Raw genomic sequence first — 18660 nt, 5'->3', positions numbered from 1 at the left:
AAAAAAACAAACGGATAAGGAAGGAAGAGACAGCAGCATAATCAGCATGAAGCAGAAGACCATCTAAGGTCTGTAATCTCTCATGGACATTTTTGATTTTTTTTTTTGCTTAGTCTAGGTAAACATTAGATTTTTTTTTAACCTTTCAGGGAGACGTATTGGTTATCTGTGATAAAAAGTATTAAAGTGTTACACTTATTTTATGTTTTGCAACCTGCTTTTATTATCTTGTACTTAACGTCCCAAAGCTTCACAACGTGGTCATAAAGTAATCATATAGTTCACTTCTCTGCAGACACAAAGTGTCTAGCTGCAAAGCATCCTGGTCAACGAAGGCTAACTACAGTATGGTTGTATCCCCTCCACTTCCACAGGTCCATATTAATTCTTGTAGCAGCTTTATATTAGATTTGATCACATCTTTTGATTAACTGTGGACATTCAAAGACACATCATGGACCAACCAGTGACAGCTTGGCAGGAGCAGCTTGTTTGTTTTATAAGAATAGACTCCACTCACCTTCCAACTTCTCGTCTGCCGTGTCCTTGCCGTCTACAGCTGGAGCCTTGTCGGCAGCAGGTTGATGTTCTTCAGGAAGTGGAGCTGAAAAGTCAAAGTCAACAGATATCACGAGATCAATGTCGTACTGTCCTCTCTTTTACACCTCTTAAAAGACAGAAGTAGGAGAAGAGTGACAGATGCTCACGTCTCCCTGCAGTATCTGCTGCTTGGGCCTCGTGTTCCACCTGCTCAGCCGCAGCCTTCTTTTCCATCACGTCTACATGAACGAGATCTTTCACAGCATCAAGTTTTTCATCAATCTTTAGCGGAGGAACTTCCTGCTTTTTTCCGATTGCTTCAACCTGCTTCTCCAGCACCTCGTTCGAAAGAACTTCACCTCCACCCAAATCCACTTCTTCTTTCTTTACAAAAACCTCTGCAGGCTTTTGCTCCTCTCTCTCTTCTTTTTGGCCCTCTGCTTTCATTTCGTGGCTTAATCCTCCTTCTCTCTTCGGTACCATCTTCTCCTCCTCCTGCAGGAGGAACAGGTTGTTTTTTGTCTTCCTCCAGCTCTGCAATGTTCTTCCTATCGTCCACCACGACCCCGTCACGGGGGATGGAGGTTCATGGCGATGGGCCTCTACCTCTGGCACGGCGACGCCTAAAGAAAAAGTCAAATCCTCCCTATTCATAACGCACTTCTTTTAAATTTGAGCCATGGTTTAGTGTCCTTACCGGCATCAGGGCGGTCCAGCTGCACCTCCTCCTTCTTCCTCTCCACTGGTCCCTTAATCTGGGGGGCTCAGCTCCCCTATTTACTGGTTTTACCACCTCCACAACTGGAGGAGCTGGCCTTTCCATCTCCACTGGCTTCTTGTTCACAGTATTTTCTACATGAAGACACAAAAAACCCAATTTATTACTCCAACTGTGTATCCGCTAAGTGACTAAATTAAGAAGCCATAAAAGTGACGCCTCTTTGATTTACCTTTCTTCTGTCTGAGAAAAGTTAAATGGCTGTGTTCTAGTAAGTCAACAGTATTTAATGCTGGTCCAGACAAGCTCACGTTATTGTATTGCATAGTTTAGAGGAGTTTTTATTACACACATTAACAGCTGGCACCAAAATAAATGAACACCTGGGTGTATCACATACAGTTATGACTATGATCCACTCATGGATTTGAAGCTGACTGCTGCTAATGAGTAGATTGGTCCACTAGGTGGCAGCAAGTGTTGACAATGGCAGAACGGACACAACTGGTGTGTTTAATAAAGGAGAAAGAGAGTGGGAAAAAAGGAAAGTGAGAAACAGGTCAGGAGGTTTCACCAGAGGAAGACATGAAAGGAGAGGAAGTGAAACTCAAAGCCAAACAATTCATTTCAAAATGAGAGCATTAACTCCAAAAGGTTCATCTCCATTTGTGTCTTCCCTCTCTGACCGTATCACTCTCTTCCCTTTTTGGATTCTGGAGCTCGCAGGCATTTTAAGCTGCCACTGGAGATATGAGGGAGAGAGGGGGAGACGATGTGTTTTGGGGGGAGGGGATAGCAGGAGAAATGAGCAGAGGTAGAGGGATGGGGGGGGGGGGGGATTACTCGAGTTTGAAGGGCATCATTCTCGCTCCATCAATGTCAAGCACTCAGTGCTGCTCTCAGATATTATCAAGAGGTTATCTTCTCACCCTTCCTGTCTATCCATCAGTCACCCTGTCTGTCTCCTTTTCTTCTAACACACATGAAAGGGCAATTCACTTTTCCGTGGCTCTGTGCTTTTTTTTGGGGGGTTTTCATCTTTGCGGCCTCATATTCCTTCTCTTTACATGGCTGTCTTAAGGGGCTGCAAACAGTGCACATCTCTTTTAATAAAACAAGAATGCAACATGCCTCTCTACCTGCTGTCCCGTCGCTGCACACGACCCTGGCTAAGGACCGTTGAGGTAAATGTTTGCATGGCTCATTAGTTTACCACTTAAATCTACATCTCATCAACTCGATAAGTGATCGCGTGCCATTAGCGCGTGTCAGGGTTTTTACCGGGCATTTTTGGAAGGTCTGGTACGAGCGGCACATTCTTGTCCGGTGCTGGAGGAGGAGGAGGGACCTTGGTGGCGGGACTGCTGGCTGAAATGGAGAGGGTGGTAAAGGTGCTGATCAGCAGGATGCCCAGACCCACGACAAGCACCAACTGCAAGAAAGAGGAGACGAACATGAGGTCAGCCCGTGACTGACTCGACTGATTCATGAGCGTGAGAGAGAGTTCCGTCTTGCTCTGTCACCTGAGCGATGATGCCATTTTCTGGATCTTTCTGTAGATGAGGGCAGGGCATATGAAGCAGATGAGGCTGCCCATGGTGGCTCCAGTTAGACCCAGAATGGTTTCCACTGAAGAAGGAAAGGGAAACAAACACAGGTATGAACTTGTTGGCCCTCAGAGAAGGGATTCCAAACCAAAAGGTACGTGCATCCAAAGTGTAACTGGCCCACTTCAATGTAAGATAAAATCCTTAGCTTAAAGAAATGGATTTACAATTAAAGTAGTGAGCTGAGGCTAAAAAGGGAAAATGGCTAAAAGTCATGAACAGTTCACTACTTTTAATTGTGTAAATTCTTTAATAAAAATCTACATATTATGGATATACAGCTTGAAGAAAGTGATGGTCAGAAAACATCAGCAACACTGTCACAGTTCAAAGTGAGTTTCCAGCTCTTTGTACTGATCACACCTTCTGCTAAAAACCACACAGCAACTCCTGATACCTCTGCTCTTTTCAGACCTCGAACACTCATCCCCAGCACCCGCTCAGCCCTACTCTACCAACAATGGAGCCCTCTTTTCTGGCAGCGCCGAGCGCTAGCCCCGCCCCCTGTCCCTGCAGACCGAGCTGGCTGTGCGTCTGGCCTGGAACTCCATCGTTCATCCGGAGGACGGACACCATATTGTCTCCCTCAGATTTAGTGTCCATTCTCTCCAGGGTCCTTACCTCGCTTCTCCTCAGTCTATTAGTCTGATTAGGTACACAAAGAGCTGGCCAAAACTGCTCTGTGTGTGTGTGTGTGTGTGTGTGTGTGTGTGTGTGTGTGTGTGTGTGTGTGTGTGTGTGTGTGTGTGTGTGTGTGTGTCCAGCTGTTCAAAAGTTTAACAAACAGCAGCTGCATAAAAGAATGAATAAAACATAAACTCGCGCTAACCTTTACATCGCCACCATTTTGGCTGTTTGTGAGAGAGACAGAGAGACTCAGAAAAGCTGACAGAGAGCCAATGAAAGTGTTTACATGGGTGTGTGTGTGTGTGTGTGTGTGTGTGTGTGTGTGTGTGTGTGTGTGTGTGTGTGTGTGTGTGTGTGTGTGTGTAGTTAGAGTCAGGGAGAATAATAGCCCTATCTTCCCGTCTGCCCGTCTCAAAGGAGATAAAAGTTAGGGTCCTGATTTAAGGACTGTGTTAGAGTGTGACAGTCACTGACTCGTAAAGTCACATTCACACATGTCGTAAAGCTCCACAGCAACCCCGCCCACATAAAGGAACACACACACACACACACACACACAGGATGTACCGTTGGGGATGAGAATGCCTCCCAGCATGGTTCCGAACACGATGCAGAGGGTGATCATCTTAAAGCGCAGAGGAGGCATGTATCCTCCCGCAGCAAACGTCCCATCCTTCTGCTAGAAGACGGAAACACAAAGAGGACGGTCTCAACATCGTCAAACTGCAATTTTTATTTTTACGCTTATGTTTATTTAGTTTTGTTTTTGAGGAACTTTAAACTACTCTCTACTAATGCTTACGTTGTGACCACACCAATTCTTGTACTTGATAATATCTAATTTCGTTAGCAACTGTTAGCACTGCTGGGCCTGTTTTCACTAAATCCCTTCCATGGAAGAGCCAACATATGGTTATCTACTGAGAAGCTTGACCCCATAAAAAAAAGAAAAGCTTTTAAGTTGTTTGATTTAAAGAAAATATGACGGGACTAAAAGGCAGAGGAGTTCGTGCGCCTTCAACGTTTGATAGCATCAAGAAGCGACTTTAAAAAATAAAGCAAATGTAAAAGTGCAAAACAACTGTAGTTCATTAAGTTTCCACATGAGGCAGACTTCAAAACCTGAGGGATCCTCATTGGAGCTTAGTAAATTAGTTTCACGTTCTAATATCACGTCACTGTTACATTTCATTTGTTTTAGAACCGTTACATTAGAGGGAGAGTTGGGGTTCTGGTTTGACAACAAAAAGGGGAAGAGTTTTAACTTACGTTCTTTTATATTTAAACATCAGTAAAGACGCAGAAGTTAAGATTTACTTTGTTTCATCCTGTTGTTTCACACGTCTGTTTCCACATCAACTGAACATTCATGTTTTTTTCTGCAACGTGACATCTGAACCATTTGGATTTGCTACAAAGCTCACCTGCTGCTCAAACAGCATGGTGTTGATGGCCTGGCGGCAGGGCAGGATCATCATGGGGAATCCGACGGCCACAGACATCATGAAGCCAACGCGGATCATCTCCGTCACCAGGTTAGACGGGAAGTTCATCAGAACATTGCCGGCGATGTTCTCTGTGAAACTGACGTAGCCAAAGAAACCCACCTGGCACGCAAAGAGGCGGCGGGACGGAGAAAGAGCTGGGGTTACGATCGTCAGTGTTTTATGATGGACATGTATGTGTGACACTATGTATCAACTTTATAATGGATGCAAACATGAAACATTGTCACAATGAAGACAAGCATTCAATGACTTTTTGGGGAAGATGATATCAGACTGAGCAGACACGCCGTTACATCACTAAATCTCCAGGCTTGCATGAGACAGCGGCAGTGTTAATGGTGTTGGATGGCGTAGCGGGTCCACTCACAGTGATGTAGAAGATGGTGACTACATTGAGGGCTGAGGTGAAGATGGTGCTCATGCGTTTGACGGACGGCTCGTCCAGGCTGTCGTACGTCGGCAGCACCTGCCTGTGAGAGACAGCAGCCGCACAACAACAACACACTTTCGTGGGCGACATGACAAAAGACCAGACTGCATCTACTGCTGTTGGGCATTCATGTGCTGTCGGAATATTCAAAGACGTAACTCGTGTTTGGAAGTGGGAGCTGGGAGACCTGGAAAAGTATCCCAGGTTTAGTGCTGTTCTACTTAGCTTCAGTCAGATCTCCTGTTTTGACTGGTTGAAAAGTGTTTCTTGCTTACTTCTAATAATGTAACTATGTTGATTTAAAAACATAGATATTCTACCGTTTTTTTGTGAAAAATTTGACCTTCAACAGTCAAACATAAAAAGTGAGATCATTTTGCTACACACCTTTTTCTGGTAATTAAAAAATTTGATTCCGTTTAGTTTGATTTCTAGTGAATGCCTTATTCTTTCCAATTCATCAGGATTGTATATCCATTTTTGACAAGTATATTTATCTATATTTAAGTAATTATTTAACTATCATTAATCAATTGATGATCAAAAAAAAAAAAGTTTAAAAAAAGCCCCATGTTACATAAGGTAGCCAAATGTTATCAAAATGCTCGTAAATCAGGCTGTAGGGCTGGGCAGTTAATCCAAACCGACATTCAGAACCTCTAAATGACGTAATCATTGTTCAGAGCAGAGTCACATGACGACACGTCCACGCCGCCACCGGAAAGCAACGTCGGTCATTTTGGACACATTTTGTATTTCGAGAAAACGACACAGAAGAAAAAGCAGTTAAATGTAAACACTGAAAAAAAACTGATCGCAAGAACTACAACTTCTGTATTTTTCTACTTTTCTTTAATTTTCTACCGTTAACCTAAGGTGTCGTTTTCATTTCAAGCGATACTTTGATTTCAGTTTAAAATATTCAATAAACCACAAAATAATTGATCAGATCTGCACTCATTCATTAAAACAAAACAAAAAAAGTTCATTAATTGTAATTAAGGTCAAATGTTTAATTAACTGTGATATTAATTTGAGGTCATATCGCCCTGCCTTATCAGGATATACAGCACGTCAGTAAACAAGTTGTGATGGAAAGAACATCCGACATGCACATGAACCAATCACATCATTTCATACAGCGATAATAACAATAACATGACTGCCAGTATAATTAGGCAGGAGGTGGAGGTGATGTCATGGCAGTGGGGGGGTGGAGTATGTGGGAAGACTTTGTGTCGACACGTGTGTGTGTGTGTGTGTGTGTGTGTGTGTGTGTGTGTGTGTGTGTGTGTGTGGTTTGGTGTGGTGTGGTGTGGTGTGGTGTGTGTGTGTGTGACAGTAGTGAAGGCTGGCTGAGGCTGAACCTGAGAGTGTCTGTAAATGCAGAGAGGACTGTGGGAACAGTCACCCAGATATTTACAGGCTCTATACACAGCTCCGAGACCCTGGTGGTTTTCAGAGCGTTGTAAACTTCCCAGCCTCTCGTCTCTTTCTCGAACACCCTCGTGTATGAAAGTAAGAAACGGAGACTACCGGAGGAAGAAAGAAAGAAACCATGACTTTCTCCACCTCGTTCTCTCTTTTTCCACATGCAGCAGTTTTACGACCAAGTGCTGTCCCATGGTTACTCCTCGACGCTTATTCAATCCGCAAACCAGTAAATCTGATAGCCAAGGTCAAATCAAGCTGCACAGTGTACGCTAGGAGCTAAATCATCTAATGGTTAAACAATAGTCCTGATTCGAGGGGTAATGTGCTTTTGTTTCCCGCCCTTTAATAAACGATACATGACGACATGAGAAGGTCTGCATGGAGAAGTGCTCGAGTGTGTGCTGATATTATCGTTAGCTCCGAGTACAAACATGCTGACAGAAGCGTCACAGAGGGACAATTTGGCTGCCCGTGTTTTTCTTATGTCCCTCTATTAAGAGCTAACTGCACCTCGCTCGTCAAAGCATGCAGCCAAAAGACAACACGGCCAGCTCCTGTCGCGCCATAACGCTGATGTTAAGTAATGTTTTAACTGAAAGTAAACACATTTCACGAACGCAATAAAAGTCCAATGTGCTGAGAGCTGTTTAATCAGCCAGTGAATACATCAGTACGTGTCTGTAAGATGGCCGCAGTCCAACGTGTTGATTAGCGGTTTGGCTTAACGGGGCGCCCACCTCGCTCAGCCTGACCGCAGGCCAAGAAATCACCCTGCCAAATGTCATTCAGTGGTCCTAGTGGGAGACCCTCCCACCCACTCCACAACCCTTTTTTCCTTCTCATAAACGCACACCTTACCCCCTTGAAAACACCCGCCATACCAAAATGTTGTGCCGGCTTTTTGCAAATCTATTAATTAAAGTGTTTTCAGTCTGGAGGCTCCAGTCACCCACTCCCATCACTTACCTCACTCTCTCTAACACCCAACAAGCCCATACACTACCACAGGCCAAACCTCTGATGACATCACTGTAACACACGCTGCACCCGAGTGCAGTGCAGCAATCGAAAGGGAAGGAACGTGTACATGAAGATCCCAAACAGACCTTCAATTATTAACCCCTAAAACCTGAAGCAAGCGCTAAAGCATAGAGGACAGGACAAAAGAAGCAATGGAAGAGCATGCAGGTGCACGAAGATGTAGAAAGAGGATGAATGTGTTCTCCCTAAGAAGCTCTGACTGAGCTGACGGACGAGTGATCTCTGTTGTCAATGTGGGGAAAAGTTAAAGGAATCTTATAGTATCAAATGTATGGGCAACAATTGCCACGCTCATTTTGTTTCCATGAAAAGTGTGATTTGGAATGGACAGAAAGTTCTTCACTTTACATTTAAAGCCACTTACAAAAAAAAAAACGGACTCTTTTCCATCCCTGTTTTAACGTTAAAGGCCAAGTAGTTTTATTGGTATAACATGAAAAAAGTGTGGACAAAAAGCAGCTGAAGCTCCCAGGTTAATTCGAAGCGAGTCAGACTTGACTTGTGGGGCAGCGACAGATGAGCCGACTGCGAAGAGCACGTTAGTAACAAATTAGCAGCCCGCCTTAATTAGGATGACAAATCCCTTAACAACCAATTATCTCCAACCAAAATATGTGCATCTCTTTGTGTGACAAATTCACCCTGATCCCTCCACTGTGAGTTAAAGTGATGATGCGAGTAAACATGCATCATTTCTTCATGCAGCAATGAAAAACATTACTCATGTTGCAGCTGTAGGAAACCCCGTCTGAGAGTGTTTTAAGAACTACAGTCAGAGTTATCCTACTCTGCATCTTGTTCTGGGTATTTTTCCCCCTTATTAGTATTATTTGACTGGTCCTATGCGGGTCGAGGGCGGGAGGAGTACTTACGACTGACAGGCGAAGGCCATCCCACAGATGGGGAGACAGCGAAACACACCCTCCCAGCGCACCATATTGACCTGCTCTAGCCACCGGCCGCTGAGCACGCCATGTTTGAACGAAGACAGCACCATCTGAGGGGAAGGAGGGGGGGTTACGGCCCAAACCAAATGAAGAAGAGTGGGTGAGGAGCACGCAAAAAGGAGGAGGGGGGAGGGGGCTGCACCCATGCCGACAGCTCACAGACAGATAATGAAAGGAATGAAAGACGAAGATGAAGCAAGGGGAACCAGAGAGAGACAGGACCAGAAAACCAAAACTGAACAAAAACAACAAAAAAAAACCTGCTGAGTAATGGAGGGGATTGTTCAAAAAACAAAATAAATAGGTAATCAAGGCAAAAAGTACTTAACAGGTTTTTCTTTAAAATCGATCAGCTTGTGTTTTTTTGTGTCCTGCTCATTTGTTTACCTGATTCAAAACAACAACAATACTCCGGCGTCCTGCCTGCTCATCCTGGGCGGGGGAGCTGGCAAAAACTTTCACTGCAGCATGTTTCACTCCTCTGCCTTTATTACTACTGCCCCCAACACTCACTCACACACACACACACACACACACACACACACACACACAAACTCATAGAGCACTAACAGCTCAGACCAAACCCAAATTAAAGGTGAAAACAGGAATGACTGAGAGGAATGGGCGGAAGGATCAGGTAGGTGGGAGAGAAGTTTTTAAGGAGTGTTTAAGTTGCAGGAGAAACAGCAGGCTACCTTCACTCTCCGTCTTCCCCCCACACTGCCCTTACAGTGGGGTTATTTCGGGGGGAGGGGGGGAGGGAGGGTGTTCAATGGTTTACTTACGGGTGACAGCAGAAGGTTGTGGCGATAATGGGCAGGCACTGAATGACGCCCTTCAATCGCCACAGGTGAACACGCTCCATCCAGGAGCCCGAGATTATGCCATAGCGCAGTGACGACAACACTATCTATAGCATCAGCATCAGGAGGAGGAGGAGGAAGAGGAGGAGAGGGCAGTGGGACAGAGGGGAGCAAACAACAGGGTGCAGATGAGATAGTCGAGGAGAGTGAGGGAGAGCAGAAGGACACAAGGAAGAGCGGTGTGATGAGCAAAGAGGAAAAGGAGGGAAAATGACATCACTGTTAGAAGGTTAGGGGTCTGGACTGGGCTGAGCCGGGGTCTGGATCTGAAGCCAGACACACACCACACCAACGCTCCATGTAAAATCGCCATGCTACAGCAATCTACGGTGTCACATTGCACAGAGAGAAACGTGTGGAAGAAGCGCAAAATGTGACCTAAAGAGAACGACACACGCAAAAGGAGTGTGACTTTAAAGAGTAAAACGAGCTGAATCAAGTGAGGCAGAAAACTCGTGCTGGAAGTCACTGAGTAAAAAAAAAAAATCGAGTTTTTGATCTCATGCAAGAGCAAAACAGCTATATCAAATTACACTGAAATCAAACAAAAAACTCAACTTTATAAAGAAACCATATTGAAATGAAAGTATGTTTACAAAACAAATTTGACTGTACAGAAAATGTATTATCATTATTTTTTTAAATACAGTCTCAACATTGCTGTTTGACGTGTAACAAAAGATGTAGAATATATTAATTATTAATTATATATTAAATTCAGATGCAATCTGAATTGAAACCAAAGCTTTCTTTTTAAAGCTTTTGGAGCTTTGTAAAACGAAAAATATAAATGTTGAAATTTCTCCAGAAGTGGCTGCCAAAGCGGGGGATGCAGATCAATAATGTCCCACTGTGGCAGGTGGAAATAGAAATGTTCTTTAACCTATAATCAGAGGATATGAAGACGTATTTTCATAAAACAGACGCGTTGTTACAAATGGGAAAACAGAGATTGTAATTTCTTACAGTTGGCGAGAGATCACCATTAAATTGAGTTGAATTTCTGACCTCCATCTACTTTGCATTTGCAGAGGCTTCCATTTGTCTTGTGGACATTCCCCAGTGGTTTGTTGTTCTCAGGGGAGAGAGGTTTCAGGCTATAAAGAGCAGTGCAACAATTGTTTTCTGCCTAATGTGATTAAGTCCCAATTTACTCTTTTAAAAAAAAAAAAAAAAAAAAAAAGGAGCAAGACAACTTTGTACTGTAAAAAGGTAAACAGTTCTGTACAATGGAGAACATAGGAAAGAAGTGACACATAATAAGGATAGATAACCAAACACTAATCAGATTACATTTCAAGATATATACAGTATATTCATGTCCTTCTGCTTTAGTGGAAGACGACAAAATCTGAATCAATTCTTTACATTTAGGAAAATACATATAGAACACGTGAATGCATCAACAAAACATAAGACTTAAACTACTTTTCAATCATTTAGAATGAGAAAAACTGCCCCTTAATTTAGTCAAATAGAAATGCATATTTTGATCTACTTTATATGAAAAATTGTGCCCTGTAGCTGTCAGGTGTTTCATCTTCTACTCAGGCAGTTTATCTCATGCATTATGATTGTTCAGGCGTGTAAGCAAAGATGACCAAAGTGTGTGTGTGTGTGTGTGTGTGTGTGTGTGTGTGTGTGTGTGTGTGTGTGTGTGTGTGTGTGTGTGTGTGTGTGTGTGTGTGTGTGTGTGTGTGTGTGTGTGTGTCGCTGAGCTCACCGTGAACATGAAAAGGGTGTAGAACATGAGAGCCATGGCGGAGAAGGACTGGATGGAGGACATCATGTTCCTCTGCAGACTCAGAGGGAGGACGATGAACAGGGAGACGGCGACCAGCAGCAGCACGCGGAAACCAAAGGTCACCTGCAGGAGAGAGAGTGAGAGGACAGTCTCTTCACGAGCTTACTTAAAGACGTGATTAAATGGCACGCCGTGATTTTGCTTCAAGCGTAAAAGGCCAACACAGAAGAGAGCAGTGATGATTTGATATCGAAACTTTTTGAAAATGTTCAATGATTGAGCTCAGTAAGTAGGAAACATTTATTTCAAACCTGTAAACCCAACATCTGAGCGAAGAAACTGGAGCCCAGATCAGCTATCACAACGTAGAAGGCAATACAGGTCCCCAACATCAAACCGATCATACTGCAGGGAGAGAGAGAAGACACTCATCATTGGAGTTTGATGTTTTTGGAGTCAATCAATTTCATTTTTATAGATCTTTTAGGTTACTTGTACAAAAAAAAAAAATCACTTATGCTTCAAATACAGCATGATGCGAGACGTGAATTCATGATAACACTTGCCTCATCTCCACCAGTGTTTTTCCTGGTTTTCCGTAAGCATGGAAAGCTGCAAGAGACAGCGGGACGTCAGAGTGAACAACACGTGGACAAACGTGGCAGTGTCCTCAGAATCAACAATCCCGAAGGTTCAACCAGCACACCTTGTGATGTGTTGTTAATTTTTCTATGACAGAGCAGAACTGTACAGTAAACATCTGAAAGACGATGGATCACTGCGCGGGGTTTTCTGTAATTAACAGTTACCAGGGTAGGTCATTTCTTTTTTCTTTCTTTTAAAGATATGTTTTTGGCCTTTGTTAGAGAGAGAAATAGTGGATAGGGTCAGAAATCAGGGAGAGAGAGAGAGAGAGAGAGAGAGAAGGGATCGACATGCGGGAAAGAGGCCACAGGCTGGAGTCGAACCCGGGCCGCCCACGTGAAGACTGAAGCCTCCATACGTGCTTCCGGCACCTCCCCAGATACTCCTTTTTAAGATTTTGGTTGAATGTGTCATTAAGTCCAGACTAAAATGAGTAATTCACATGTTCTGATAGAGAGACTAAAAAATCTGCCATCTGTAGCAGTTGTAAACGCGTAAAAACTTCGACCAATGTCTGCACTTGATGCACGTTTTGTCAACCCATCAGGCCTCCCTGACTCCCTGCTCGCTCTCTACCTCACGCATGCATGATTCCACATTCAAGAGCATGAGCTGATGTCCAGTTCTTGACCAATAGCACGGAGAGAATGCTACTTTCAAAATCATGCTAGTTTTCGAATATTTAAATTGCAGTTACGATAGCTTTTGTTGCTACAGCAGAAACTCCTGGAAGAGTTTGAATCTGACTCCAGCATGTCATTCCCCACTCTCTCTCCCTAATTTCACCACTGTCCTGACTCTACAGTAAATGTATAAAAGCTTTGAAATTGTAATCTTGTAATGGTTTTGTTACGCTTGTCCTGTGAAGGCCTCTGTAACAGTAATGCCAAACCTTTCATGAACTGTACATGAATGAATTCTAAATAACTTCACTACATGAAAGAAATTAAAACACCATCTTCACATACAAAAATGTCCTTTTGACCGAAACTCACCTAGTCCTGCATAGGTCCGTCTTTTTGTGTTGCTCGCTGTGTGGACCAGAAACATGCAGGACTTGTGGGTCATCCACGAACAGAAGAACAACAGGAGAGTCCCCAGCACTATCCCGCACTGGAAGAGGACAGAGGGACACTTTAACTCTCAATAACAACAGGAGCACATCGCGGAAACAACAGATTCACAAACTTTATAATAAGCAGACAAGAAGGTTGACAAAAACACACACAAAGGAAAGACCACCTATCATTCACAACATGTGCAAAACATAAAAGAGTTTAAACTGAAAAAGCAGGTCGTGTTCTACTGCAAGTGTTGGTTTTTGACATTTTGTCTCCTGTTTCAATGTAGTCATTGAGGTTGTTCTAACTTCAGAAACACCTTCTAGCTTGACATGTTCAGGAAGCTTCCATAAGTTGAATTAAACAAAAGTTTGAATTTATGTTGTAAGAATAAGTCTGCTACTCTTGTAAAGTATGACGATAAATGCATTTCAGCCAAATGTGTATGCTTTAAATGTTTGAAATGAAATGTTAAGTATATTAACTTAAGTGTAAATAATTCACTGCACCTCACCAATAACATGCTGTTACATTACACTGTACACTGGATCAGGACATGTAGCTTCTTATATTGAAACACATTCACTTTAAAGTTGTAAAACGTTTTCAAACTAAAACTGAACATATATTAATAAATTAAATATGTCCTCTTTAAGAAAAAAAAAAAGAAAAAACAAGTAATACAACGAATTGGTTATTCCCCATAAGTTTTGTTCACGTGCATTTTTATGACTTTTAATTCTGTTGTAGTGCATTCATGAATGATTTAACCATTTGTCAATAAAACAAGTGAACCAAATGTCTGCTTCATAGTAGCTTAGGGTCAAAACAAAAACTCAAAGTGTTTGTGGGAAGGACTTTTATCTGAACATGTGCGCGTGCAGCTTCGAGTGACGCACCTGCTTGAAGCAGAAGGGCATGGTGAGCACACTGACACCCACGATGCTGTTCACCACGTTCATGATGAGACCCCAGTTGGATGCCGTCATTTTCACCTGTGTATTCACTGGTCCTTTTTTCGGTAATAAATATAATGTGTATAATTCGGTGGTTGTTTCAGAGCGGGGACTCTGCACTGTTTTTCCGGGTGTGTTTTTCTCTCTCGCCTTCCAGTGACGTGGCGCTCTGGGAGAAAACACAGACACAACTCAGTTTACATTTGACACTATTACACCTTAACTCGTCAAAAGAATAACTCCCAACAAAGCCTACCCATAACACTAAATGTATTAAAATAAAAGGTAACAGGTGGTTAAAAGTGAATCTTTTACCGTTATTACTGTAATTAACTCACCTTTCTCTGCAGCTTTCTGCGCCCACCGCCTCACCGACCCGTTTACGTTATCATCGGTGTTTTCGTGTTATTTGTAATTTTAAAAAAATGCGCCTTACTGTGTGTATTAGGTACAAGTCGGTCGAAATTCACTTTAAAGATAATAACAGCAAATCCAACTTGACTGCTTTTCTGAACGCGTATCCAGGAAGTAGAGATTGTAGTCAAGGAGGTCAGAGAAGACAACACCGCCTGTAGGTTTCATCTATGAGGAAGTACATGGGCGCCCACTAGTGTTCACATTGAGGTAATAAACTTTGTGCCACAGGGTGTATGTGGAGATTAAGAAATACCTGAAATCCCACTTTCTAAATCAAATTAAAGCCCCATTATTTTCCTAATTCAACCTCCCTTCATCACAGCAAGAGTTTTATCACCCAATAAGAACATTTTTGTCGTCTCATTTCCTTTTGTTTTTCCTTTACACCATTTTTTTTAACGTATCATCCATTATATTCCTGCAGGACATTTTTTTAAATCTTAAAGAGACTTAATTAATTAAGTCTCTAGGCTTCTGTCTATTGACCACTTTCATACATACATGTAAGACAATGTCATGTTGTAGATGTCTGTGATTGGTTCTCAGTTTAACCAAGGAACAATGAGCATATTCTAAACAATAAAGGTGGTTGTAAATAATCAAGTTAAAAGGGAGAGGACAACCTGATAGTGTCATAATCTGTCACATTGGCCATTGCTTCTTCTAATGAATTAGTTCTGAATATTGTAAGATTTTGCCACTAACACGCTATACATTTGCTTCAGGATTTTCATTGAAAGACCTTTCATATAATTGAGTCATTTTACATTGGTGTATTGGAACTTTTACTCTACCTGACTTGTCATCGTTTGCCTCCTCTGTTATAACAATGCCAACAGACATGCATAAATCCTGTTTTTCCAGATGCCTCAGAGATCCCCTCCAGGAAAGGGAAACAGGCAAAGAGGGATGCGAGGGCTAAAGGTGGGCAGGGGAACAACAAAGACTAAAACAGCATGGGCAAAAAGCGCACAATGACGTCAGAGAAAGTAACCAGGCCAAGCACCTAAAAATGTTGCTGGCAGTATCTAGGTTTATTTCCGTCATGAAAATCCCCTGTCTAGAGCCCTCTGTGATAGACAAGTATTGTTTTGTTTGACCAGGAAAGAGGAGAAGGAGCAAGCCTGGTTGCTGGTGGGAGTAATGGGAGATTTCCCCTAGCCGGGTGTGCTTTCCTCATGGGGATGGAGGATTTTGAGAAGGAGGGATGTGATAGTTTTGAAAGGACGACTGGGGGGTGTGGAATTGTATCGTGTGCCTTTGTTGCAATTTTAAAATATCTTTTTTTAAACCAAAAAAACTCTTTACAGACGCAAATATGTTGTTGATTTCAACTCATGTGTTTGTATCTTTAAAATGTATATTTTTGTCAAAGTTTTTAAGTTTTGTTTGTTCCCATAATGTCCATTTTTACATTTAGTTGTTTACACATCTTCAGAAATGGGTTTAAATTTTAATCTATTTTCATATAAATGATCTGATATCGATTCATAAAATCCACAGATTGAGCTTTTAAAAGGTTATATTCACTTTCCCCTCTATCCATTCACATCAGTTTGTCTCTCAGAAAACGTTTGGACCTTATCCTCCAGATACTTAATCACAAGCTAACCTTGTGATATCTGTTTCAAACTTCTTCATCGATGTTATCCCAAAAAACATTATTTACAAAAAATGAAAAAATACATATATGCATCTTTTTGTGGACTTGTAAGTGAAACATCAAGACACCTGTTTTGGATCTGTCCCTCTTCAGTTATTTTGTGAGGGGAAAATAGGTTGTTATATTCGTTGTAGTATTCTTAAAAACCTTAATTCAGTTTACTAATATGTCATTTTTGTTTTTCATGAATTCTGCAAATCAGAACTAGAATAACATTGTATTATTATTATTTTTGTGAAATTTCACATCCATTAAAGAAAACAGAAAACAACATTCAGACTTTGTTCTAATGAGCTCCTGCAATGTTTCAGTCTGCACTGGCATCTCATTGGAATTTTAGCTGATCAAAGATCCGGCCTCTGATTGGTCGATAGACCTAAACAAGCGCAAAACAAGATGGTCGCGTCCGCGTTAGCAGAGCGCGCTAACAGAAGTTACTCTATTTCAGTCAAATTTATGCATAGCTCATCTCAAAATTATATTTATATTTGGGAGAATTGGACCCGGACAGTCACTGACTATGCACAGATCTTTTCAGTGGGATAGAAAAGCCTCTGGATGTTGCAGGAACGTTCATCAAAGGAAAGCCGCAGACCCAGCGAAGCAAGTGGAGTTTACAGTAAGTGTCAACAACATCATATGGTTCTAGTTTTTTTTGTTTTTTTTAATTAAAGTATAAAGACAACATTCTTTATGACGATGTTGACCTAATAAACTTGGGCCACGCTACCTGTAACTAACACACAAACATTTGGGTGAAGTGGCCTCACTGCAAAACACAGCTTTAAAACTTTAAAGTTGGCAGAGAAAGTCATACCTGACGGTTTTCTCAATTTATGACAATATCAATCAATTAATCAATCAATCAGCTTTATTTATATTGCACTTTTTGTACATATAAAATGTTATACAAAATGCAATAAGTAGATACTCACATCACATGTTTTATAGACAAGACAAATTGAGCTGAATGGTTGTCAGAGGCGACTAAATAATTATTTCACGTAACTGCTTTGGGGTCAATTTTTAATAACAATAACTTTGATCACCTAAACCTATCACTACACACGGTGTGTGTGTGGGTGTGTGCGTAGGTGTGTGCGTGTGTGTGTGTGTGTGTGTGTGTGTGTGTGTGTGTGTGTGTGTGGCACACACAGGGACCTTGTGCAGTAAAGCTCTCATTGAGCTCCACAATATAAACTTCATTGTAACCATTTCTGTATGTGTGTGAATGTACTTGCATATGCATGTGTGTTTGTAGAAAATGTTTACATTATTTTGATACAGAACAGAAATTACTCTAAATGAAACTTTTATAGACCTAATAGAATTCACAATAATGTAAATACCACATGTCTATCCCTATAGGACTTCTTTGTTACATTATATCCTGATGTTTTTTTTGTCTATTTTTACCTTTGGTTGTTTACAATTCTTGCATTTGACCCAGTCATAAGGCTCTTATTTAACTCTTCTTTTTACGTAAATGATATAAATAAAGTTCATTGTTATCATGTGGGCCTGTGTGTGTGTGTGTGTGTGTGTGTGTGTGTGTGTGTGTGTGTGTGTGTGTGTGTGCATGTGTGTGTGATCAGAGAGGTTAAGACCGGAAAACCCTGGCCATTGTGCACCAGTGACCCCTCAAAATCAATGTGACAGACCGGTTGATTGGCTGGAGGGTCCTGTCTCTCTGCACCTAATCCCTCAAGGTAGACCCTCAGCCAGGCCTGCTGCGCTCATAAGTGTGTGTGTGACTGTGTGTTAATGTGTGTGTGTGGATGTATCTGTGCTCATATGTGTGTCTTTCTGCACCTAATCCCTCAAGATAGACCAAAGGCCATGGGATGGGGTATTAGTGCAGTTACAGGGGGTCAGGTCGGTATTTGTGTGTACATGTATATGTGTGTGTGTGTGTGTGTGTGTGTGTGTGTGCATACATGAGAGAGCTAGAGTGTGAGCACTACTCCACAGAAGTCCAATTAGACGGCAGAGTACCTGTGTGTTTCTATGGGGCTCAGTCATGTGTAGTGGGTTTTGAGATGGGGTTGGGGGGAAATTTTAGGGCAGATTTGGTCGGATAACCCAGTCGGGGCAAAATTAGACGGAGGCATCTAGATTTGACCCCGGGGCTCTTGCCGTGACCCCGGGTCACTCAAGGGTCACGGGGCACAAAGCAGAGTGCTGACCCTGCACAGGTCAAGCATGCGGGCGGCTGAAAGGAAACCTTTGTGGGGCCTGGCATGCTCGCTATTTCCCATGAGCACCAGGGGGACTGTGTCTGCCCAGGAAACTGGACCGTAGAGCGGACCAGATGAGGTGTGTGTGCATACACGACTGTGTGAATGTGTGTTGATGGAAACCATAATTGATTTTTGTTTATATTTCTGCCTGTTTGCTTTATGATTATCGCTCACTGAGGGGCATAGTTTAGCCTGATTTTTATTTACGGCCAGGTGCTT

The 18660-nt window shown here is 42.3% G+C and overlaps 2 protein-coding genes across 2 annotated transcripts in view; one reads left to right on the top strand and one right to left on the bottom strand.

The window, feature by feature from the left end:
- The window catches only part of ndufaf8 (NADH:ubiquinone oxidoreductase complex assembly factor 8), a 161099-nt gene that overhangs the window by 1713 nt on the left and 140726 nt on the right, over nt 1-18660 (top strand). The window lies entirely within an intron of this gene.
- slc38a10 (solute carrier family 38 member 10) lies at nt 150-14751 on the bottom strand. Its single transcript, XM_079334088.1, is given in 19 exon segments — nt 150-604; nt 708-1017; nt 1019-1119; nt 1122-1163; nt 1238-1297; nt 1300-1392; nt 2540-2690; nt 2782-2801; nt 2804-2887; nt 4060-4171; nt 4917-5099; nt 5368-5470; nt 8778-8902; nt 11439-11582; nt 11771-11864; nt 12026-12071; nt 13100-13217; nt 14065-14290; nt 14460-14751. Coding segments are annotated over 18 exon segments (1983 nt in total). The 5' UTR covers nt 14155-14290; nt 14460-14751; the 3' UTR covers nt 150-497.

Source organism: Symphodus melops (genome assembly GCF_947650265.1).
Source record: "Symphodus melops genome assembly, chromosome: 21".
Classification (NCBI taxonomy): Eukaryota; Metazoa; Chordata; class Actinopteri; order Labriformes; family Labridae; genus Symphodus; species Symphodus melops.
The sequence above is the reverse complement of the archived record's forward strand: the minus strand, read 5'-3'. Positions and strand labels throughout refer to the sequence as shown.